Below are 26,177 nucleotides of genomic sequence, written 5' to 3' on the forward strand. Positions count from 1 at the left end.
TGATGAACGATGAAGAAGCGACCATTGGATGATGAGATGGATCCGATCTAACGGCTGAGAATGGAGGCGGGTATGGATATAGAAAATGGGGTTGGGTAAGGGTTTTGGGCCTTGGGTATGCCAAGCCCATATCTTCTTTAAGAACAATTCTTCCTTCTTGAGCCCATTCCTAGCTTTTTGGTCTTGTGCGCACCATTCTTTGCGGCTTCCTTGCGTAATTCCTCCCGGCTTTTCACTACTTTTCTGCTCCGCAAATCATCCAGACTTTATTTATTACCTAAAAATGCAAAATTAAGTAAGAAAAATATTTATTCTTGAAAACAATGAAAATACAGAATATGGGATAAAATGTAGAATTACTGCACAAAAGATGAGTTAAATGCAAACAAAAAGGGATAAATATATACAATATTTGGCACTCATCAAATACCCCCAAACCTGAATTTTACTTGTCCTCAAGTAAAACAAAACTAAGGAAATCCTACCTATACCACTGTCGCTGGTCTCTCGAATGCATTTAGCGTATGCACTAAGCCTTTTAAACCACTAAGTGTCCCTAGTGGACGAGTGAAGTCTCGTGAAGGTTTGCTTAGAACGTACCTACAAAGTTCTAGGTCAAAATATAAGCTCATATTCCATCAAATGTGACATGTGCAAAACAGTTTAAGCTCACAGCAAAATGGAGATGTCAATCTAGCTATGTAAGGCACAATCCTAGCACTGATAACAAATAAAGACATGTGATAAGAGTGTAAAGTGTATCTACACATGTGTAAAGAAAGATCGGATGTTATGACTACTAATCACCAAGAGATAGTTTCTCAGGCTAAGAACCGAGGTCGAAATCTAGCTAGCTGTCCGGACTTTACGAGAATTGTGAATGAGTTGGAGGTATTTCACAATTACTCGCGTTGTACATCAATGGCTTGCACCCTTCTTTGCTTGTTACAATGAAACAAAAGATGACTCTTTACATGACTCTTATTTACATTGACTACTCTCTTTTATTTTTGGAACAAGAGAGGATGGAATTGATAAATACTTTTATTTATTTATTTATTTATTTTTTTTATTTATTATTTTTTTTCTGAATATATACATCGTTTTTTTTTTCACAAGAACTTGAAATTGATTTTTACATAAGGTAGCTCTTTTGATACATAACAAAAAGAAACAAAAAATTACATGACACTTTGCAAGAGGTAGCCCTTTTTGATGCACCCAGTTAAATTCGATGGTTGTCTTTCTTAATGTAACCTCCACCTTCTATCCCAACCAACCAAAGAACAAGCTAGTCAAGTTTCGTTCAGTATTCTAAAGTGATTGGCAATCGTAACTTCCTATCAAACACCTTGAAGATCGAGGCCATACATGTATTGGTATATCGTGCGCGTGCAAATTTCTTATCACTATGTGAATTGTGCTAGAATCAGGGTGCCTAAATATCTAGACTAAGACTCCTAATAATTACATATTTGCACAAGAGTCAACATTTCAAGGTAAATGAGCTCCATTTTTATGATTTTTAATTTTTTATTTTTTTTTGGAATTTTTCAATTTTTTCAAAAAGATGGAGTTTGTTTTCAATTATGGCATATTATCGTGGTATCTACTCTATACCCCCAAACCTAAACTAAACATTGTCCTCAATGTTTCAAAATATGGACAAAATTATAATACAACATATGAAGAGGATCATGTTGAGTAGAGAAAAAGGAAAGAGAATACCCGATTTCGGCGAAAGCAATATTAGAACTCCGTTATTCAAGGCAAGAATCCAACATATGTCAGCCGAGATCATATTGGATTAGCAAAATATATACAAAAGGAACAAAAGGGTTTTTAAGAAGTTTTATCTACTGGATTATATACAAAAATTCACCATACACTAACAATCTAAAGAGTTGAGGATCAACCCAATAGACAAAGTGTAGAGGTTTCAACAACTTCACACATGAAAGAAAAGCACGTGAAGCTGTGAAACCAAATGAGCTACCCCCAAACCTGGATTTTACAGATGATATAATTTTGAAAACAAAATCGCGCAGCTTTGGGGGTTCATCATGCACAAGATCTAACTCAAAGTGTACTTTGTTATGGACGGGCAAACATGCAATTTCCAACTGTGGTTCCTCAAAGATATTATATTTAAATACAAAATGGTCCAAGAGGACTTGGGAAGCACACAGTTCCAAACCTGGATTAGGCATTCTCAGAAAAATTGGTTTTACAATATTGGTACAAACCAAATCTAGGTTGGGTGGAAGGCCATCAGATTGTGACTCATGTAGGAGAATAGGTGCGTCATTATCAATCAAATCAAAATCTCCTAAATCATCTACACATGTCACATCATGCTCACAATCATCAAACAAATTGGCAAGATCACAATCAGAGTCATCAACATCATCAACAAATTTATTCTCATGCATCGGCAAATCAGGAGAAATATCACAATGTGACCTAGGTAGAGAATCAGACACATCAAATATATTTTCATGCATATTAGCATTAGTATCTACAGAAGATTCAACTATTCCTATGTCATGCTCATCTTCACAGAATAATTGTACGAATCCCATGTCAATATCAAAATCATATGAATTACAATGAGTATTAGAAAAAACAACATTCATGAAGGTCGAGGGCGAGAAGCCATATGTTATTGAACCAACAGGTTCCACAATATTTTCATGTTCTTCTAACATATCATCATAATCATCATAATCATCATCATGGTAGCATGCATATTGGTCCTCATTAACAGTGGTGGTCTCAGTAGTCGATTCATGTTCCTCTAAATTAGGTTCGTATTCAACATCATTTACATGAATGGGACTAGACACTTCATTAGGGACAACATACATTTCCTCATGAATTTCCTCCTTTTGTAGGTGAAGCAAAATCTGATCTAAATGTGCATGAATTCGTGATGTAGATCTATCATAGTCTTGCTTGCAGAGTCTTAAAGCTTCTGTGGTGGAGTCTAAATTCATGGGAGTACAAAATTCTTCATGTTCAAATTGTGGTGAATGGTACATGTGTGCATGGTCATTAAGGTTTACAAAATATTGATCGCAACCCTCAAAGGATTGATTATGGTCCCAATGACTACCATTCTCACAATTTATGGGCATTTCATACCTTGGATTTTCTCTAGATTGCCTAAAATTATGCAAAATATGACAATTCTCAACAGGGTGGTCTAAACTACCACATGCGGGACATGCATAGGTTTCAGGTTGCCTAAGAAAATTAGATGTGACAGATTCCTCATGTGATTGCATTTCTAAAGCTGTGATTCGAGCTTCTATTTGATCCATAAGAGATGATTGTGTGAGTGAGGCTCTAACAGAATGTTCATTTTCACGTTGCGATGAATGATGCATGTATGAATAGTCGTTAGGGTTCATGTATTGCGGCTCGGGACTTTGAAAATGTCCATTATAATTCCTATAACTATTGACATCATGGGATGGGGGAGGATCACAATGTGAATTTGGCCCGTAAGCAAGTTCTCTAAGAGTTTTATTTCCATCCCCAGGAGCAGACCAAAATCCAGACATGATTGGCTCAAAAGCTAAGTAACTATGTTACAAAGCCCAAAATTTGGTTTTTAATGGGTTTGGATTTTTGGGAAAAATTTGGTTTTGGTGGGAGACATTTTTTTGGTTTTTTTTTTTTTAAAAATTTTGGGAGCAAGTTTGGTTTTAATGGGTTAAAGAAGAAAAAATTTGGTTGTTAAAATGGGAGCAAGTAAAATTTGGTTTTTGAATTGGGAGCAAATTTTTTTTTTTTTTTTTTTTTAAGAACAATAAAATGAAGAAAATAAAATTTGGTTTTTGAAATGGGAGCACGCCCACTGTTGGTTTTGTGTTTGCTGTGGCTCAGCTGGTTTGAAAACGTTTGGTGAAACTGAGTCCAACATCTCGGCCTAGAATTTGGGTACTCGGTCCACTAACGAGTTAACCTAGCGTGATCGGTTACAAGCTCAGCTGGGTTTAAAAACCAAGAATACAAAATACAAGTCCAATTTAAACAAGCCCACAAAAATTAAATACACAAGCCCATAATCAATGTAAACAAACAAGCCCACAAATAAATTATTACAAACCCAACAGAAAATAAGAGAAGCCCAAAAATTGGCTTTAATATTACAAGCCCACAATTAAAAATTGGAAGCCCACAATTCGGGTTCTCTTAAATGGGTTACCTTTTAAGCACAGCCCAGCTGCTCTGATATTGTTGCAAAAACCCAGTTGGGCTTTGGTTCTTTTCCTTGGTGGCGTCCCAGCAGAGGAAAAACAGGTTCAGAACAGCAGGTCCAACAGCAAATGAAGTGAAGCAGATGCAGATGCAAACGCTATGCAGTGAAATGCAAAAATAGCTAATAAAACTACTAGAGAAACACAGCATCAATCCCCGGCAGCGGCGCCAAAAACTTGGTGGCTCTCTAAAAGAGTCACAGAAATGATTCCTGCAAGTGCACAGGGTCTAGTGTATAGAACAGGGCAAGCAGGGTTTGTCCACAGGGACAAGGTGGGAAAATATTTGCCATTTTTAGTTTCTTGCTTCTTTTGCTAACTTGTTCTTAGGGGCAGTGAACAATGAGGTTGTGTGGTGTTATTAACACCACAGTGGACAATTGATGGGCTGTAAAGACAACAATGGAACAAGAGAAAAAAAATTAAGGAAAACAGAAAAATAAAAGTGGACAGTGAAGGTGGATGAGTGAAGATGTTATGGATGGAATAGGTGAGAACTAGGGGTTTGAATTCACCTTGGCTTAGCTATGCAGTCTTCTATTAGGATGTTAAACACAACTATGGTCTTTTCCAAAGTACTAGTTGTCTTTCTAAGGTACAACTAGTCAAAGGCATATGAATTCAGCATGGAGTTACAGTTTATCAACATCTTATACATCTAACTACAATGCATACATGGCATACAATGTGAAAGTGAGATGATGACATACTAAGTTCAATTCTTTCCTAAACTTGTTTATCCTTCAAGAACAATATGATCAATGTAATACACACAGTAGATCAAGGCTTTATCAAATCCCTAGCATGATGGATTAAAACATGATGAACATCAATGGATAAACATACACTGTTGGATAAAATTAAAATTGGAAAGAAGTAAAAACCTAAAACTATCCTATAGACGCACTGGCTAGTCCAGGCATGCCCAATTTCACACCCAAGACGTCAATTTATACATATAACAACTTTACCCCAAAAACCCCTAAAACAGTGAAATTAGGGTTTACCAAAAATTGAAATTAAGTTTTACCTAATCACTGAAAACACTTGACAGCTTTGACCCATGCTTCCTCCTCGTCTTCTCCTTCTTTTCCCATGTTGTGATTACAACTCTATTCCGACCTAATTTATCAATTTCACCTCTAGGGTTTCTAACATGGGTGAAGCATGAAATTGAGAGATTAGGAGGCGATAGAGTTGGTAAAAGTGGTAATAATGATGGGGGTAGTGATGGGTTAGTGATTTGAGAGCTCGAGTGGTGGTTGTTGAGGCGGCAGGAAGTTGGTGGCGGAGCAGGTGGTGGCAGAATTTTCTCTGCAGACGGAGGTGAGGGAAGATGGAGTCGATGGAGAAGAGATTAGGTGCTGTTTGGTTTAGGGTATAGGGTTCGGTCGCTATGGTGTGTAGCGGGATCATCGAGTTCGATGTTTGGCGAATCTCGACCGTGGGATATGGAGATGAAAGATCAATCTGACGGTGAGATGAAGTGGATCCTACAGCGACCGTTGGATTATACAATACAACAAAATTAACGACACCAGATGGAGTTAGGTGTTGTAGTGTTAAGCAGAAGTATCGAGGTTTGATGCGCAAGTAAAGAAGCGACCGTAGGATCTAAATGTGATCTAATCTGAAGGCTTGGAATTTAGGCACTATGGTGTTTTGCAGGGACTTCAGATTTTGATGAACGATGAAGAAGCGACCATTGGATGATGAGATGGATCCGATCTAACGGCTGAGAATGGAGGCGGGTATGGATATAGAAAATGGGTTTGGGTAAGGGTTCTGGGCCTTGGGTATGCCAAGCCCATATCTTCTTCAAGAACAATTCTTCCTTCTTGAGCCCATTCCTAGCTTTTTGGACGTGCGCTCCATTCTTTGCGGCTTCCTTGCGTAATTTCTTCCGGCTTTTCACCACTCTTCAGCTCTTTTCCGCTCCGCAAGTTATCCAGACTTTATTTATTACCTAAAAATGCAAAATTAAGTAAGAAAAATATTTATTCTTGAAAACAATGAAAATACAGAATATGGGATAAAATGTAGAATTACTGCACAAAAGATGAGTTAAATGCCAACAAAAAGGGATAAATATATACAATATTTGGCACTCATCAATGGTACCTAAATCAACACCTTACATCGTTGGATTAGGCAGCTTAAAAAGTTAGACTTACACCGTTTGTTTACAACTGACTCATTTGACTAGTCTGGATCCGACAGAAATCATTTGGGTGATCCTGATCTGACTCAATATGTTTGTTTTGCGAGTCAGATCTGACTCAACTGACTCAAAAATATGTGAGTCAGTAGTTTGATCCAATGAATCAGGAATATTTTGTTACCTGACCCAGAAGGGTCCGAATCAGGGATTGAATCAGATCTGATTCAAACAGTTTGACATTTGATTCGCGGTGAGTCAGGAGTTGACTCAAATCCAGATCACGAGTCAGATATAAACAAACATGGTATTAGTGATAAAATTCTATCGACTCACCGTCCCCGTTAGGAATAATCTCTATTAGATCCGATGATACTGACCTTAACTCCGAATAATGACCCTATATATTTAGAAATGAGATAAAATGCTAATTAAATATGGATACAGCAAGGAGTAGGGCTGCACAAGACCCGCCCACGATACCCAAACCCACCCGTACCCGCTAAATCCGTGGGTTTTTAATCCATACCCGCCCGTTGTGGGTGCGGGGTTGGTTATGAAAAAAAAAAACCGCTGTCTGTGGGTGCGAGGTTGGTTTAAGCTAATACCCGCCCATACCCCCCCAAAAAACCCGCAGATTATATACCATTAGATAAAACTAATCCTAGTCGTCCATTATGAAACCCTAATACTAGTAGATAGGATAACTGATAACCCTCATTCACTTTCTACACTCTTCTCTCTGTTCGGCCTCTCCTCTTCTTCCTCCTCAGTTCTCCTTCTTCACCTACGAACGACAATTACCAGAAATCTTCACCAGAAATCGACAACAACAACTTCGAATCTTCACCAGAAATCGACAACAATCGAAAAATCAACAGATTCAACACTTAATCTTCATCTGTGAACTTCCTAGATATGAATATTTTGGGGGTTTTGGTTTTTTTTTTCTCACTTAATCAAGGAGAATAGAAGTTACTCTAAATACTTGAATATAAAGCGGGTTTAAACCCGTTTAAACCCATACCCGCCCAACCCGTAGCGGGCGGGTAACAAAACCCGCCCGCTGTTTGTGGGTGCGGGGTTGGTTATGAAAAAAAAAACCCGCAGTCTGTGGGTGCGAGGTTGGTTTTAGCTTATACCCGCCCATGTGCAGCCTGAGCAAGGAGTAGGGCGCGAAAAGAAAAAAGAATGGCTGATATTCAAAAAGAGGCGCCTATTAAAAGGCCCAAAATGCATGGCGTTTCTTGGCTGGTTAGTCAAATTAATTAGTTAGGTATATGTTTTTATAATGCAATATATGCTCTTCTTATTGTTTCGATTAGCTAAATAATTAGGCCAGGATTAGCAATCCAGATTAACATAATTCATGCCTATGTTATGATAGGTGCATTTTGGATACAGGAGATAAGCATATATTTATATTTATATTTGTATTTATATGCTACTGCAATTCCATGGCCTTGGATTGGCTGACGGCAATAAACATGCATTTTCCTATATGTTTATGCAAAAGTATTCGTGATGCCGGGCAATTTTGAAATGCCTTCAACCGACTTGTAATAGGCCGCACTTTTTCACTTTGTTTCCATATTGGTTTTTTGATTACATATAACTGTTCCCATATTGGTTGCTTTCGCTTGCCAGTTACAATTGACCATCGAAAGTCCCTTTATTATCATTTTTGTTTATTTTTTTTTTTTTGTGTATCCAAGCTTTTAAAATAATCAAACTACAGTCATGTCACGGTGTGATTTATTTTGAAAAGTTTGGGTCTTTCATTTTCCTTTTCTGATGCGATTAAAGGTAAACCATTAAGGATTGAGGGTTCGGGGTGTTTTGGAATCAAATGATTCATTCGCAAAAGTTGATTAAACTGGGTACCTAGTCTCAATCCATCGTAAACATGTTCACATCATATGATTGTCTATAACGCATATCTAGTGCAAGATTGATTAGTAAGATTCTTCTCCTTTGGCTTTTTTTTTACCTGTCATATTTTTCTTGAATCGGAAAATCTCGAGTCAAAAGTTTTGAAAATATGCTAGTGACTTGGTACCAAACAAATATGGTCTACACTTGATATCTTTTTGCAAGAAATCGACACTTAATATCTAAAAAATATCTCAAGCCTACTTACACGAAACGCCTTCAACCAGGTACGCCTAGCTCTATGATGCAAACGATCAAGAACATATATACCAGTTAAAAAATCAACAATTACGAGGATCGGCTGATTGATGGTGTGGTTATCCGGAAAGACAATATCTAGCACTGGCTTAAATTCATATGGATATAGCAAGAAGAAGAGTACATCAAAAGAATATGGCTCATGTTATAAGGGGGCGCCATTAAAAGGCCAAAGGATGCCTAAGTGTTTCTTGGTTGGTTAATCTGATTTTGTATTACCATGCGTTGGTAGCCAATCAGTGCAACGTAAATATATATACATATATTTCTGAAAATTGGATGTATGTTTGGAAAAAATTGTAATGAAAGTATGGGTTATTGGTGTTTTGATAGCATCAATAGTTTTTTTTTTTTTCCTTTTTTTTAAGTGTTCCGCTTTCTAGTACGGAGAATAATACACCCCCTTCGTTCATAGTGCGGGTAGGATCCGGATAGCGGAAACGGTTCCACTAGAGAGTGTTGGATCCCTTATTTTCTCTTCTCCAAATGAGATGAGAATCCTATTATTGGGATCGAGGTTGTATCAACAATCGGGTTAGTCTAGCCGGTTGGGTTTGTTTGGAGAAGTATATCCAACTGTGGCGAATCAAAAAATTAAAAATTAAATAATTTTTATTGTATTTTATTTTATTGGAGTTTTGATTTGATGAATAATTAGGAGAAGATAAGTGTTTTTTTAGATGTCAAGAATCAAGATAGAAATTGAGACTAAAATGTTGACATAATTCATGCTCCTGTTTTGATATGTGCGTTAGCAGAAGGTAAGTGTATTTAATTAATAGAATCCTGTTACTTGCTCTGTGGTCCTATATCCAATGAAATGGATTGGCTGACGGCAGTGGACATGCATTTTCCCAATATGTTTATGCAAAAGTATTGCCTTGTGCGGTTTTCCGCGCAACTTAGAGATTGCTGCAACCGACTTATATCACGCGGCACCTTTTTACTTTGTTTCCATATTGGTTGCTTTCCCTTGCCAGTTAGAATTGACCATCCAAGTCCTTTGCTCAATTTTCTAGTTTTTGTTTTTGTTCTTCTCTACATCCATGTTTTTAAGATAATCAAAATCAACTACGGTCCTGCAGCCGTGTATGACTATTTCAAAAAGTTTGGTTACATAACGGCCTAATATTTAACGATAACGGAATTAGAAATTAAATAAGCAAGTGTGGGATCATTAAAAACTTTTTTTTTTTATCATCAAAGACAAAGAAAAAGATATATTGATAAAAAAAAGGTATAAAAGGATTATACCATCCTAAACCGGGATATAAAAACATAGAAGAACAAAACCTACATACACGCTAAGTTCAAAAAAAGAAAGTCACCAGTTCCAACAAAAGCCTAATCAACCAAAGAAAGCGGAGTGCCAATTATGCATAACATCTGTAGACGAAATATGCTCAAAATATTTAATACCTAATGACCAAGAGTAAAGACAATATATGGCCTTATTAGTGACTGTAGTTTCATAGCTGACTTTTCCATTAGACACTATTGCGTTTCTTTCTTGCCAGATGCTCCAAAGAATAGCTGCAGGGATTAAGTTCCATAAAGCAGTTAAAGCCGCTGAAGTTTGAGATAAATGCCAAGCTTGAATAGTAGATGCAGTGTGTTCAGGCACTGAGAAGAACCAATTTAGCTTCTCCAGAAAACAACTCAAGATTTTCTTGGCATAAGAGCAATGCAGTAACAGATGTGAAGTAGTTTCATGTGCAGAGCAAAAAGGACAATCAAGAGGAACATCCATACCTTTTCTTCTTAAAGAGACTCTTGTTGGAAGCCTATCATGAGCAATTGTCCTGAGAAAGAAGCCAATTTTAGGTGGATACTTCTGCTTCCATATAAACGAGAAAACAACATAGGGTTACAGTTTTGTTGAAGCGTATTAGGGCTACCGTTTTGTTCAAGTGATATAAGAAAATCATAGCGATAATAAATGGGTAAAAAAGTCTCTATTTATTATATTTTGGCTGCAAGTATCCCTTAAGTCAGTAACGGAGCTAAGATTTCAAGAGAGGGTAGGAAAATAAGTTTTCCTTTCTTGTGTCTAAATTCTATACGCATTTGACTGAGAAAAATGATATGACGTTCTTTAAGATAGGTAAAACTCCGTTTTCTCATGTCTGAGTTTGCAAATATAAAGCACTAATGGAAAAATGGGGCAGCCCATGATAAGCATATCCTTGCCTTGGACTGTCATCGACTGTGGCCCAAGCAGTCTTAAAAGGATATCGAAGGAGTAAATTTTACGGAAAACGGGTTATTTGTCCAAATATTTTTAAAATATGATTCAAATGGACGAGTAAAAATCAGTATGGGTGAAATGGACATTTTTTTAGCAAGGATGAAACTGGATTCATCCTGGCTTAAACTTAAAAAATAATGAGGATGAAACTGGATGCATCATGTGTAAATTAAAAAAATAAGAAAAAGTATTTGAAAATTGGCAGGATGAAACTGTTTACATCTTGACTATTTTTATATTTTTGTCCATTTAAACAGTATCAAAATCTAAGTATCATTTTCACCCAGAAATCATTGATTTTGATCTTTTTAACCAATTTTGTGTAAATTTTGTGACGAGAAGCAAAAATTGTTGCCATTAGTGCAACAACAGTTTTCATAACTAGAGACTACCTTAAATGGGACCAAATACCTAAAAGAATTTGGTAGAATTGTACATCTAACCAATGTCCTTAGGAATATAAACAAAAATTAATTTCATGAAAATCTAAAAGAATTTGGTAAAATGATAGTATTAATAACCAATGAACTAAAAAGAACAGAACATAAACAAAAGAATTAAGACCACTAATTTTCCTAAATACCCACTATTAACAATTAATTATACCCAGTCGGGCCGAATCAGTTGAGAGTTCCATGTGGTTTAACCCTATATTATTAATTTTATCAAAAGATTTGATGAATTGTCTCCACATACACCAACAACCTCCATCACTAGATTCATATAATTCAATTCTTATAATGCAATTATTTTTCCCTTAGCCACGTTAATTGGTACTACAATAAGACAAAGATTCATATTTGAATCCAAAAGTCTGCAATTATTCAACTTTCATTAAATAACAAGAAGATTTCTTTGTAGATATATATATTTGCTTAATAATTAAAATTATCTTCTCGTTTTTATTTATTTTTCATTTTGCAATCGTAATATTTCCAGTATATTACACGATATTGTGTAAGCAGCAGGCTCCTTTGTTTGACTAATGAGGGTGGAGGCATTTGGAGTTTCGTTGGTGCTGAGGGGACACTGCATAGTAGTGTTGACAAAAATCTCAAGAGACATTCATGAACAGCGGCCGCGCACTAGCTAGCTCATTCAGGGGTGAAGATCATTTCTATGCTGGAATACACTACTAAGTCACGATTAAACTCTAGTGTTTTGCATTTTCGATCGACGCGTCTGTTTCAGGTCTGACTAGACTCGTATATCTGAATGGAATGTATCTGAGTCAGATGCAAAATTGTACTCGTATATGACTTGATGGGTGCATATCTTATTAGATTCCAGCAGTTTTATGTAATTCTACGGTTTGTAAGTAAGGCAGATGAGTAGAAAGTTTGTTTTAAGGACAACAGTCCAGAGAAGTATGGCTGCCTCGAATGATATATTTGACTCCGGAATTTTGAAGTCACCATGACAGAATGATACGTGAGAATATAAACCATGACTTATATTAAGTCAACAAAATAGTCAACGATGCATCTTAATGAAAAAAAAAATGGTACGAGAGGGATCGGGAGCTGATCTCGTTTGTGATTTGGTGGGTAATGTTTTTGATTAGATTTTCACGGTGGTTCCAGGCGACTGACTGGCTTTGCAAGATAATTTGTAGGTGCAGTTGGTAACCTGCCGACATTAATCATACCCACAGCTAACAAACAAACTTAACGAACAAACCTAATCCAGAACAAATCTGACGGAGCAATACACGTGGACATCCATCATTTACAGTACTCTTCTGCTCTGTCTCTACAGGATCATCTCCCCCTCCCCCGGAAATTTCTCTTCAGTTTTTACCCGCTCACTTTTTTGGACCATCGTAATCCGCCAACTTGGAATCCTCGGACTCTTAAATTTTACTCCGTAATATGGGGCCGACTAAAAAGGAAGTAAAGAGTCTTAAATATCCACGTGTTGGCACTCGATTGGGTGGAATATAAACCAAAAGGTCGTAAAACCGTTGGCAAAGTCTTTTATCAGTCACGGAGTCCAGATACCATGAAAACCTAAAACTCCCGGGGTCCATGTTGGATTATATTATCCAAACACTTATTAGGGGTAAAATTGATAATTGGGTCTCAAACTTTCATATCAACATCTTGAAATTTCACCAAGAGTTTTGACGGTTGGTAAAGAAACCCTTCAGTACAGCCTTGATTCTAAGCTGCCAATGTCACTCTATTTGTTGGCATTTAAATCCAAGCCGTGAAAAACTGTAATCCAGATTCACATTTACTATTTTCGGTATTTAATTATCACACGTAAATAATAATCTTTTTTTAATAAATTAAAAAGTTTATCCCAAAAGAAAACTCTTTCTTTTATAAAAGGAAAAAATAATTTTCTGATTAAAAACCCAAAAAGAAACAAAACAAGGAGGAGGTGAAGAGAGGGAGAGGAAGAAGAAGAAGAAAGAATTATGAGTGGAATAGGAAAAGGAAAAAAGAAGCTTTTAAACTCATTATATAATGACCAGCAATCTCCTCCTTCCATTTCAGAAAAAAATTCTAACTCTTCTCTGATATTCGCTTTGCTTTGATTTCTCTCTTTGTAAATTCATTCATTCATTCTTTCAGTTTTTTTCAGAAGAAGAAGATGGGGTTATTACTTGAAGTTAAAGAAATTACTAGTAATGAGATTAATAACGATAGTAGTTTATTAGTTACACCTTATAATTTCTCAATGGTTGAAAGAGGAATTTATAGATCTAGTTATCCCGATTCATCCAATTTCTCCTTTCTTGATACATTAAATCTCAAATCCATCATGTAAGGGTTTTTTCTTTTGATTGATTTTTGGGTTTTTTCTGGGTGTTAGGGTTTTGGTTTGGTTTATTGATGTTTTTTTTTGTGGGGTTTATGTAGATGTTTGTGTCCAGAACCGTATCCTGAAGAGAATTGTAAATTTCTTCGATCCAAGAATATTCGGCTTTTTCAATTTGGAATGGAAGGAACAAAGGTATATTCTTCTTCTCTTTATTGTTTACTAGTATTTATTTATGGGTCAAAAATTCATAGCTCAGGGTATGAAGTTTCATCAATTTTTGGAGTCACAAAGCAAAAATTGAATTTGATTGAGTCATCAATTTTTTTTTTTAAGCCCTTTTTGATTCCTCTTTGTTCTGTGAATTGTGCTGGATAGGGAAATTCCTCGTAGATTGTAGAATTTTTGTTGCTTTAGGAATTCGGGATGTGTTACCTAATTGTAGATAGAGAATGATGCTTGTGTTGTTGTTTAAGAATTTGTTGATCAGTCGAATGTCTCAACCAATTTCAAACCAGGAGTCTTTGTTAAGGCACTTCTTCGTTTTTTTTTAGATGATACATGAAATAATGGAACAGGGTTAAGGGAAATTTGACATAGCTGGTGTAGGTGTGGGCATCTACTGCTCTCTTGAGATACGATTGAGAAGTTATTTGGGAGAGACTTAGAGTTTAGGGATGAAAACATTGGTGGTGTGGCTTATCTTGGTCTAATGTTTAGTTGGAGCCATTGAAGTTTTGGAAAGAATGATGAATAGATTTTGGGTACGAGGAGTACAGGGACCCAATTGGTTCATTGATGTTTTAATAGTTGTCTGGGTAGAAAGAGATGTGATCTAATGACGTTTTGTATTCAAAGATATAGGTTAAGAAGGGTTGTCCGTAGCTCTTAGTTATTTTCGCAGGAAAGAGTTCAAACTCTTATGTGGATCTGCTAAGGTTATCCCATATCCCAAGTGTCATATCATTCTACATGTTTCTTTTGCTCATGAACATTTACTCGAGTGCTGGAAACCACTGAGATTTCAAATTCTATAGATGTATATTTGAATGTGCTGAGTAATTCTTATGTTATCACTAGGAGTAATTCTTGTTTTGCCATAAGGTTCGTAACTTTACGGCTTCTGTTTGTGATAATATTTCTATGGCTTATGTTAAATTTTCATATGCAGGAGCCTTTTGTGACTGTTTCCAAAGATACTATCACGGAGGCTCTAAAAGTCATACTTGGTACTAAATCAGGATAACATTCCCTTTACCCAACCTTCTTATTTTAGTCTGTGAATATCTTGTCTCTTACTCGTCCTTATACTTCTTTATTCGATCTGCAGATGTGAGAAATCATCCTATTATGGTTCATTGTAGACATGGAAAGGTATGTCAACATGATCTAACAGTCAACTTCGTTTCTCTATTTCTACTTCAGGCTGTAGCATGATTTTCTTTACTCATCGTTGAACCTCCAGTAGGTGGTATTCATTTCTGATAAATTTTCCTTTACATGAACAACAGCATAGGACGGGCTGTGTTATTGGTTGTTTGAGGAAAATGCAGAATTGGTGTTTGCCTGCTGTACTTGAAGAGTACCAGCGATTTGCAGGTGTTAAAGCAAGGCCAACTGATATGAAGTTCATCGAGAACTATGACACCACACGCCTAAGCCAATGCCTCTACGGTATCATCTACCGCTATGTTTCTCATAATCGTCGTTTGGTTTACCAAGAAGAGAGCGTGCAGCAAAAGCGGATCACTTCCATTTAGTAATGTAACCCAGACTACCATGCTGGAACGTGTACGCTACTGCCACATTTGTAGGGGAGGCCAATATCTGCGTTTTACGATTTATATGATATTTTTAGTTCTGTTCAAAGAATCTATCCTTTCCTTTTTTTTCCTTTCTTTCGTTGCGCAATACACTTTCATACAAGGTGATTTGAAGTTAGCTAGATTTAGAGAGATGAGAAGATCTATAATGCAGGGTTTTTAATGATGCTACTGTTGCTTCTGTAAACATTTGGTGAGTCTTTTTTGTATCACCATTCATTGTCGAAACCCTTAAGAGCAAAAATGGCTTTAGAAGAGGTTGTAACAGAAACAGAGATTATTTACTCTGGTCATTCATTCAAAAAAGAAAAATTACAATGCAATGAAAAAAGTTAAATTTCTTCAGTTCTTCTTGTTCCGTGTTTTCTGCATTTTCCATCCATGGTGTCTTTCTTGTGCCACCATCTCTGGAGCCCTAGTAGCAGCTCAGGTGAATCAAATTTCAAAACCAGCCATCATATCAGACGGTCCAGAATGTTCACAAAGGTGGACCTAACCACAGTACTATCATTTATGAACAGTCACATTTTCCGAGACACCCTCAAAATCCAAACACACCACAATAATTGTTCTACTTGAAAATTACACCTGCATGATTCTCTTCCATCTCACACCACCACCACTACCAGTCTACCACCACCGCCAGCCTCCTCCATCAACATCTTCAATTGATTCCCCCACCACCAACAGTATCTTCCCTCTCTGTTTCTCTTCTTGTTCAGACTCACAGTAACTTAATCACTACTATTTCTTGTCATTTCTCTTCCAATTGATCATCAATTGAGAGAAGAAGTGAACCTGAAAGCCCACCATTGCCAAAGGCAGCACCATGGCTAGTCTTCCCTTATGGAAAAGGTATGGAAAATCAAGCTTTTTACAACATTTGTGAACCTAATAACAGAACCTGTAGAAAATCTATACCTGAATTGAGTGGGAAATGGTTTGTGCAATATCCTAGTCATCAAGGTTGGCTGATTATTTTGTGTAATGAGAATCATACTCAAAACCATAGTTTTGGTGATTGCTTTCTTTGGAATCCTTCAACATTGGAGACCATTCAGTTGCCTAGCATAGAAAAGTGGTATGGTACACCTGGTCCTGGTCAATCGCTTTTCGCAGATTGTATATTGTCTTCTCCTCCAGAGAATGCTGATTCTGTAGTTTTCTGCCTCTTCGCCTATCCTTCTAAAAGTAGTGACCAGTTCTTTCTATTTTGTCACCCTGGGGATAAAGAATGGAAAATAAACAAGTTGTCTCAGGATGTTAAGCTCATGGACGATTTTATATCGCTCAATTGTTTTAAAGGTAAGCTTTATGTTATGAGTTTTGACCATCACCACTTAGAGATTGAGATACAAAAACTAGATGATGGAAATGTAGAACTTTCAATTCGAGGTGGCTAGGAACATTTGGTATCCAGTTGTAGGAGGATGGTATTCTTCTGATTTTAAACATCATTTTGTGGAAACTGACGACGGATTCTTTTCCGTTACTATACGTTACAGTGCAAGAGGGTTTAAGAAGGTAGTGTGCCAAATACTTGTGTTCCGATTGGATTTTTCCGCAATGGAGTGGAAGGAGGTGAATAGCTTGGGTAACCATGTTCTGTTTATTGGCACCAAAGGCACAGCTGTTTGCTCTGCAGCCGAGGCAGGGGTTGCACGAGGTTGTTTGTATTTTGCACTTGAGGAAGATCAAAGTTTGTACAAATTCGAAGTGGAAAGTACCAGTAATTTAGCTATTTTGCCGTGTCTAAATCTGCCAGCACCATGGTTTTCCGCGGATTGGATCATGATCCCTAATGGACAAAAAAAGCAGGATGATATGGTGGGTAAAGATGAACCAGAGAAGAACGTAACAAAGGCAGTGGAAGGTGAAGCACATGTATTCAGTAATGATGAAGGTGGGAAACATGGTGGAGTAGATAACGAAGGAGATTTAGAGAAACCACGGCCTTGGTGTATGCTTATCGAAGACATGGTGGAGTTTATCGCAGACTGTCTCCATCCATTGGATTATGCCCATTTTCGTTCAGTCTGTAAAACAAATCTGGCATTAATGCCAATGAGAAAGCTTACATCCACTTGTGCCACTAGAGGCACATATCTATCTCCTTGGCTGATGTTTAGTAGAGATCACAGATGCGCCACCTTCGATTTTGTGAACCCAATGCATAATAATGAGAAATACTTCCTGAACCTCTCTGATCTAGTGGGTGCTGTTATCCGTTTTCAAAAGGGAGGTTGGCTACTGATGTCTAAGGAGGATCCGGAAACTACTTCATTGTTCTTTTACAATCCCTTCACAAGAGAGACCATCAAGCTTCCAGAATTGCCAATTGATGTGATATATGGCTTTTCAGGTATTTCATTCTCCTCCTTACCAACTTCGTCAGACTGTGTAGTTTTTGCCATTCAACAAAAAGGGTCTGACGAAGTCTCACTCTACTTCATTAGAAAGGGAGAAGCATTTTGGAGTCCTTTAGTCTTTAGTAATACGGATACCGAAAAGTACATGTCATTGCATAACATTCCAGTTATGTGCAATGGTGTTCTCTACAGTGTAGATTATAATGGAGTGTTAGTTGTATTTAACATAGAGGATAATAGTTGGAAAGTTCTGGAAAACCCCCATCAACAATTTGGTGCAATGTATCCAAGTTTCCTAGTGGAGTGTGGAGGAGAGCTTTTTTTGGTGAAGGTAGAACGCTACGGAACTTTGTTTGGGATTTTTAGACTGGATTTCGACAAGATGGAATGGATGAGAGTTGAAAATCTTGGAAAGCATATGCTATTCGTCAGCTATACCTCATGTATCTCTGCAATTGCACCAACTAGTCGCATGGAGAACAAAGTCTATTTTCCTAGATTATGTCTTAACGGTGAAGGAGTTGTATTCTATTCTCTAGAAACAGGCACTTATTGCTCTTTTGGAAGTCAGCATTCTGCCACAGATTTTTATGATACCGAAGGCTGGTATCTAAATTGCACCTGGATTGAACCCAACTGGGTGAAATCCACAGCTCAAGAGCTAGAATGGGTTATGCCTCCCCCTTCCTAAAAATTTACTAGCCTGTATTTGCTGTATTTGTCGTTCTAACTTCTTTTTTTTTCGTACCTCGGTTTCTAAATTTTATGCTGTTTTTGCTCACTTCTTTATCTTGTAGTGACGTTAGGGCTTTACCCATGGCTCAACCCTTATGAATTATCGATTTAAAGTGTATCTTTTTCACTTGATTTTCAATTTGGGTGATCAACGATGTGTATTATATCTGAATTTCATTTAGTTGCTGATCTACAAAAGTTTCTCATGATTTCTTTGCAATGACGCTATGTTGTGAAAGGCGAGCTAGGCGCTCATCTAGGTGCATGAGTCGTGCAGGGGGTGCCTCGCTAAATAAAGCGCCCAAGGCCCAAAAATGTAGTATTATTTTTAATTTGGTGGAGGGTTTTGCGCCTTGTGTCGCCTAGCGCCTCACACAACATAACAATGATGGATAAGCTTGTTTGCGGGTTCTTGAACTCTGAGCAGTCCGTTTGGGTCAGATAGAACTGCAAGATCCTTGGCTGCCTGGTCAGCACTGCTCTATGCTTCAAAACAAGTTAAAACTCTCCTGGTTAAAAGAAATTAGTCAGTTCTCTCATTTTTCAAAGAAACCAACACCTGGGACCAGATCCAACTCCACATCAAAATCACTTCAGAAGTTAAGCTGACACTAGCAAAAGTAGAGATAGAAAAGTCTTCGATAACAATTGCCTTGATCCAAGAAGGGTTGAGAATCTCTAATGAAATATCTATAGATGGCATTAACTCTGCTCCAGAACAGTTGGAAGAAAATTCCTCATGGACTCAAAGATACCAGATGACCCCTCGTTCTGATTCTAATTGATTGGATTAAGATTAATGTCAGAAAAGCTCAGTTGGCAGTCAAAAAAAGGTATTAATCAAGTAGTTTCAGAATGTGTTTTTAAACAGTTGGTGCCCTTACACAAAGGCAGATCCCCTGGAGAATTCGAGATCTTGTAGGTGATTTTCTTGAAGCCCTTACACATGTTCAACAATATTTAATCGAATATGTCAGAAAAGATGAGAGAAAGGATCAAAAGAATACTCTGCCGACATGAGTACACAATTTTTTTTTGAAAGTAAGCTCTATATCGGCAAACTGCAGCAGCAATGCTTCATAACTTCATATACACATACACCATTAATTCGGACTTGTAGGTAAGATGGCGTCTCTGTGAACAAACACTGTCGCAGGTGTCCGATAGACAACAACTTCAACTTCCACTCAGCACCCAATCTGCAATCATTTAATCCTCAAAGTTGTGACTCTGCAACGTGATAGCTCCGGTTTCTATTTTCTCTGTGTTTTTCTAGTAAATGTAAGACATTATCTAATAAATAAATTCAATCAACAACCAAAAATATATCTTCCATTTTTCCTTACAGACATTGTGTATCAAATCTGTATTTCTTCTTCTTGTATTTGTCTATGCGAGTTTTACAGTGGATGTATTTTGTTTTGTTTTTTGAGTTAATAAAGAATGGCATTGATTTGACCACTCAGTTGTACAGATAGAAATTCTACCAGAATGTGCCTGTAATAGGTCCTAATGTTACCTGCAAAGGATCAGAGAAATACTCAAATAAACGACAACAACGAGTGCAACTCCAGCAGCAGTGCCATATGCATCATTCTCAGTAAGAAAGCAAAAGAGGATCAGATCCTAGAACCTTAGTCATGTCAGTAAATTTGATTTTCAAAGTAAACAGGCATGCTGCATATGTAGATGTATCAAGGCATGCTGCATATGTAGATGCATCAAGCCAATTTATATCACTTGAGCCCAAAACTGGGTATGGCACCAGGTGGTTTTTCACCAAGTTAATGCATTAACACAATATCCAGGAAAACTTTATTAGTTATCTGCTTGGAACATAATTTATTTAGTAACCAGACATTACAAAGGATACAGAGTCTGCCAGTATGGGTTTAATGGACATTTAACAATCATTTGACTAAAACATTCAAACAATAATGCATATAGCTCGAAAACGATATGGAAAAGAAATAAACTGCAGTTACCTCAAGGTCTTCATGTGTAATGGCATACTCATCTCACTTCCGAAAGAAAAAGGCTACTGTCAGTATGTAATCAAGTACAACAAGACACATTACCTCCGAATTCTCTGTGAAAAGCTCATCAACAACCCTCGGCTTCGAAGTTCAAGAAAAATAATCATCAACCTCTTTGTAAGAATGTACCCTGCAAGAGGTGTTAAGGCAGTGTGCTCTGGCAGAAAATATAAGATAAGAAAAAAGAAACCAGAAGGTACCAAGAATAAAAGCTTTATGCATTGACTTCCTCATAATTAAGATTCACATTATCATCGCTGTTACGTCAACTTTCACATAAAGAAACTACAGTTTTTTAGCTCATCTGTTGAGAGAGTGTACATTACAAAGGAAGTAACAGAATCATTCGGTACAAATTCTTTTTCACGCATTTTGTGAAGAAAATGCAATGCCTTGTTGGTCTCCTTTGCTATAAGAAAAGCCTGAATGATACTATTATATGTTTGAACATTTGGTAAACAACCCTTCTCTTCCATTTCCATGATTAGTTTTTCAGCCTCCAATAACATCTTGTTACGACAGAGGCCGTTGATCATTGTATTATATGTTACTACATCAGGAACAAATCCTTTGTCTGGAATCTCATAAAATAATTTTCTTGCATCTTCCAACCGCCCAACCTGACACAAACTATGAATAAAGAATGCTATACCTGTAATTATTAGCTAACATTCCTGTACCCTCCATGGATTCAAACAATTCCATTGCCTCCTCCATTTGTCCATTCTTGCAGAGACCATCCAAGATGGTGGTGTATGTCACTTCATCTGCAGATTGACCAAAAGATTGCATCTCGTTAAGAAACCTTTGTGCAGTCTTCATTCTTCCATCTCGGTATAGTGCCCTTAATAGAATATTGTAAGTAACTGTTGTGGGTTTCAATCCATTTCGTTTCATTTTCTTGAATAGGTGCATAGCTTCATCCAACTTACGAGTCTTGCAATACCCATCAATTAATATACTGCAAGTAACAACATTCGGTTGTACGCCCTTATCCACCAAAACCAAAACAAAACCAAAAACCAAAACCAAAACCAAAGCTCTTTTCCAGTAGCAAGTACCGGGTCGAGCAGGAATATTGTCTCAGAAAGACCGTATTCCCAAGGGTGCGACGAAGTTTTTACACCGGTTGTCTGCGGCCCGAGACGCAACTTACCCAAAGGTAAGAATAATCCTTAACACCTTCCGTGTCTTGTTCATTTTCGGAACAGAGGGTGTAGTGGTCCATCACTTTCATGGGATTACGCATTCGCGACCATTTCGGTGAGGGGGCCACGTACTCCATGTCCCGGTTGTAGGGCTACGGGGTAAATCCCCTTCACGATCCTGCGAGCTGCAGAGCTACAGAGGGATGTCCCCTTTCACAATTCTGCCATGACGGTTTACTAGTTCGCGGTTTGCACAGTCCAATTAAGAGAGAAAGCTTCTAACGAATAATCAAAGGTAAGGAAGGGTCCAGTCACGCACCTCATGTACATACCTCTTTCACGTAGATCGCTGTCCTCCACGCTGTTCTATCGAGCGCCAACTCTCTATCCAAGCCTCGGTCTTTCAAGTCCCGCTTAATCAGTTCATCCCAGGTTAATTTCGGCCGTCCTCGTTTCTTCATTCTCCCTTCGTCCGATGCGTCCTACTCGTACCGGGGCCTCAGGTGGTCTCCGTTGGAGATGCCCGAATCAACGCAGCCGGTATTGCGTGAGTATCATCTTCATCGATGCTACCCCAAGCTTCCCATGAATAAAATCATTTCGAATCTTATCGTGTCTTGTCAGCCCACAAGCCCATCCTAACATCCTCATTTCTGACACATGTAGCCTTAAGATGGGTGGGTTTTTTGTCTCCCAGCACTCCGCCCCGTACAGAAGTGCGGGACGAATTGCCGTCTTGTAAAACTTTCCCTTCAGTTTAGTCGGTACCTTACGGTCACAGAGGACTCCCGTTGCCCGTCTCCATTTGGCCCATCCTGAATTAATTATGTGTCGGATGTCCTCGTCAATGTCTCCGTTGCTCTGGACCATAGATCCCAGATAACGGAAGGACTCTTTCTTTGGTACGATCTGTCCATCTAACATCAGTTCTCCCTCGTCCGTTCCTATTTCGTCGAAGTCGCACTTCAGATACTCAGTTTTGGTTCTGCTGAGTCTGAAGCCCTTAGGTTCCAGTGTCTGTCGCCACAACTCCATCTTGTGTTCTACATCTTGTTTTGATACCCCAATACAGTAACCTTTAATATACAATCGAGTCAAATAGATTTACCGCATCTTTCAAGCGACCAGCCAAACACAAACCGTGGATCATTGAGCTATAAGTGATCTCATTAGCTTTTATGTTTATCTTGTCCATCAGTTCAAATAATCCCCGAGCATCTTCTGTCATCCCATCTTTACAACGTGAATCTATCAGTATATTAAAGGTTACTGTATTGGGTGAAACCCCTCGATCCAGCATTTCATCAAAGTATCTTCTTGCTTCTTCCCATTGACCATGTAGGCAACGACAATGAATCAAAGTAGTATAAGGCGTTACATCCGCAAAGATTCCTCTACTAACCAGTGAAAATGATCCTTTGTTCCCTTTGTTCGGGTTAGGTGGTTTTGGGCGTGAGCTAATCGCAGCGTTTAGATCGTGAATGTTGAAGACATTAGATGTCCCGCCGGCGTGGCCAGACCACCTAAGCGCCCTTGTTGCCAAAGGTAACACTCTTCGCTCTAACCTTCTCGATGCCGATAGTTCGGGTTTCCGTCACGTTTTCAAATCTCCGCACTAATCCACTTCCCCGGTGACACCCCTACCAAGTACATCCCGCCCTACCGAAGCTGTCCAGTCCGGAACAGCCGCCCAGGCTTGATCCATCGAGCTGCTGATCCGACCCGGCCACCAACGGTAATCGACCAGTCGTATTTCAATTTTTGGGGACTAGCTGACCTGCCAACAAGGAATTGACCGCCCTTGCTTGCAAAATCTATCCCCATAAATTGAAAGACTCTCTTTGCCTCATTCAACCGGCCTGAACTGCAAAGTCCATTGATCAAAGAAGTGTAAACGACTACAGTGGGCATAACATTTGAATCTCTTTGCATTTCGGTGAGGCCTTGATCAACTAGACCTCCTTTACAAAGAGTATCTACAATGGTACAATATGAAACAGCATCAGGTGTGCAGTTCCATTTCACCATGTTTTCTTTTAGCCGAAGAGCAGAACCCACTTTACCAGTTCTACAGAGACCAGATATAAGATTATTTCACGTAATGGCATCAGGTCGAACACCCGTCTTTGTCATTCTGTCGAACACTTTGTATGCGGAATCAATCTTTTCTTGAAGACACAACCCTTTGATGAGTGTAGTGAAAGTGATAACATTAGGAAGATAACCTCTCTTTAGAATATCTCCAAGCAAACAAAACCCATGATCAACTTTTCCTAATCGACAGAAGCAATTAATCAAAATGCTGAGTGTATAAATATCGGGGTTTACTCCAAAACAATGCATCTTCTTATACAACAGAATCACATCTGAATAGCATCCAATCTTCGTTAATGATCCCAGTATATGACAGAATGTAACAATGGATGGTAATGGCCTTTCCGAAATGAGTTGATTAAAGTATTTCAAACCATCATCAAGCTTTTTAATCCTTCCATATTTACACTCATCCCTTACAAAACTTGAGAGTTTTGTTACACCTCCTCTTGAACCATGATAACTTCTCAAACTCATACGATAATAGCTGAAGATTGCTCTTGTATCAAGCTGCAGGAATGTTGCACCCAATTTCATATCTTCTCAGTTGATTGAAAGAGAAACGAAGAATGTAGTTTGGGATGCACTATGGTGCCAGATAAGGGAAATGAGTGGTGTTTCCTTTCGAAAAATAAAAATGGACTTCACTGCACATTCGAGTGGAAGACCTTAAGAATATAAAGGCTTATAGTTTCGGGTTCAAGAGGAGGTGATAGCTTGTTTCATCTTCTTCTTCACATAAACTACATGTCCTATCTACATCCATACGCCTTCGAAAAAAGTCATCAACTTTTCATGAGAGAATCCAAAGAAAGAAATTAATCTTATAAGACTGGATCTTATAGAGCTTCCCAAGAGACCATGGTCTAAAGCGTATCTTCCCTAGTCCTTGGAAATCCTAACTGGAAGACTCTTGAGACTGATAATGGTTACCCGTTCTTTAAAAAGGTGAAAACGGCTAACCATTATCCGTTGTTTAGGAAAAAACCTGTTAACCATTGACCGTTCAAAAGAAACGGGTACTCGTTAACTATTTTGAAGTTTCAGATAACGGCTACCCATTTTCAGTTCCTTGACTTTTTTCCGTTTACACCTGGTCGACACTCATTTTTAGTTTTAGTGTTCATTAACCAACGAATTCTTGACACTCTTTTTACACTGGACCGAGACATTTCCGAGATTTCTTGTCATACAAATTTCTCCGTAGCTAGTGTTGGATCAGCGTGTTTAGAGCATATTGTGCTAACAAATTTTTAGAATGACAATCTACCTAATGGGGTGCAACATACACATTGAGTCTGATAAGTCGTATTTAGATTGATAATTGTAAATATAAGTGAGAAATACACGTAAATAAGTTTATTTTATTCGGATACAACACAAGTAGTATACTTAATAATTACTGAAAAATTAAACCTAGCTAGTTCACTGTCATAGGCAACGCGACTACACTTAACACGTGCAGTAAGTCTTTATATTTTTAGGTGTCCCTAAAAACCGAGTGCAGTCTCGGAAGGGTTTGCCAGAGGTTTACCCATAAAACTTTACTGTCGGTGCAGCGGTACTAATTTTCATCACCATCTTCACCAAAATCACGTCATACAACCTCGAGATCATACACCTCGGGCAACCTCGGTTTCAGGAGTAAATAACATTCGTAAAATTTAAATGGGCTTACCGGTTGCACCTTCGTATCAGCTTTAAAAATCCAGGATAAGTTCATCTTGAAGTTCACTCTACGAGGGGAGTGCACATCAAAATCACTTCAAAAGTTACTTTCTAACAGTTGCTCAAGATGGCATGGGTATCCAATGCCTTAAGAAAGATTTCTGGTCTGGCAAAAAGTCTTCAATAACACTTGCTATTGATCCAACAAGGACTGTCCAAGAAAGATTGGAAATGTCTAGAGAAATATCCAAGGATGGCATTCACTCTGCTCATGAACAGTTAGAAAAGTCAAAGAGACTGGATAGATGGTGCACATACTTACCAAGAAACGAAAGCAGATCCCCCCTGGAGAACTGAGAGGCTAATGGCCGGAGGACCGTTGACTTTGACTGGTCATGCAATTGACTTTAACCGTTGACCAAAACTTGACTGGCTGGAAAACTGGGCTTGCCGGAGGACTGTGTTGGTTGTCTGGATGAAAGGCTTCTATAACAGCCTAATGGCTGTTACGAAAATGTTCTAAGGTTTCCATATCCAAGTCGGTTTGCACTCTCCGTGGAAGACTGTAAAAGAGATACCAAAGAGAAATTTTAGCCTCTTCTTCTCCGAGTAAAATTTTCTTCTTGGTGATTAATATTCTGGGTCGAAGATGTCTAGAAAAGAAGAATCCATCGTGC

At 38.1% G+C, this 26,177-nt stretch overlaps 2 protein-coding genes and 1 pseudogene across 2 annotated transcripts; 2 read left to right on the forward strand and 1 right to left on the reverse strand.

Moving 5' to 3' along the window:
- Window positions 1-13,217: 13,217 nt before the first annotated feature.
- On the forward strand, window positions 13,218-15,705 carry LOC113283993 (tyrosine-protein phosphatase DSP5-like). Its single transcript, XM_026533379.1, has 5 exons — window positions 13,218-13,632; window positions 13,729-13,822; window positions 14,799-14,856; window positions 14,958-15,001; window positions 15,139-15,705. Exons 1-5 carry the CDS (start codon window positions 13,460-13,462, stop codon window positions 15,385-15,387), a joined length of 618 nt encoding a protein of 205 aa, XP_026389164.1. The 5' UTR covers window positions 13,218-13,459; the 3' UTR covers window positions 15,388-15,705.
- Window positions 15,706-16,263: 558 nt separating this feature from the next.
- Window positions 16,264-18,566, forward strand: LOC113283992 (F-box/kelch-repeat protein At1g57790-like). The gene is made up of 2 exons (XM_026533378.1): window positions 16,264-16,305; window positions 16,956-18,566. Exons 1-2 carry the CDS (start codon window positions 16,280-16,282, stop codon window positions 18,508-18,510), a joined length of 1,581 nt encoding a protein of 526 aa, XP_026389163.1. The 5' UTR covers window positions 16,264-16,279; the 3' UTR covers window positions 18,511-18,566.
- A 2,221-nt stretch (window positions 18,567-20,787) lies between these two features.
- On the reverse strand, window positions 20,788-24,715 carry LOC113280342 (annotated as a pseudogene).
- Window positions 24,716-26,177: the final 1,462 nt, after the last annotated feature.

The sequence above is a fragment of the Papaver somniferum genome, chromosome 5 (assembly GCF_003573695.1).
Source record: "Papaver somniferum cultivar HN1 chromosome 5, ASM357369v1, whole genome shotgun sequence".
Classification (NCBI taxonomy): Eukaryota; Viridiplantae; Streptophyta; class Magnoliopsida; order Ranunculales; family Papaveraceae; genus Papaver; species Papaver somniferum.

Coding starts and splice junctions, on each gene's coding strand:
- LOC113283993 (XM_026533379.1), top strand. CDS start 13,460: ATGGGGTTATTACTTGAAGTTAAAGAAATTACTAGTAATGAGATTAAT. Junction 13,633..13,728: donor TTAAATCTCAAATCCATCAT/GTAAGGGTTTTT, acceptor GGGTTTATGTAG/ATGTTTGTGTCCAGAACCGT. Junction 13,823..14,798: donor TTGGAATGGAAGGAACAAAG/GTATATTCTTCT, acceptor TTTCATATGCAG/GAGCCTTTTGTGACTGTTTC.
- LOC113283992 (XM_026533378.1), top strand. CDS start 16,280: ATGGCTAGTCTTCCCTTATGGAAAAG. Junction 16,306..16,955: donor AGTCTTCCCTTATGGAAAAG/GTATGGAAAATC, acceptor TATACGTTACAG/TGCAAGAGGGTTTAAGAAGG.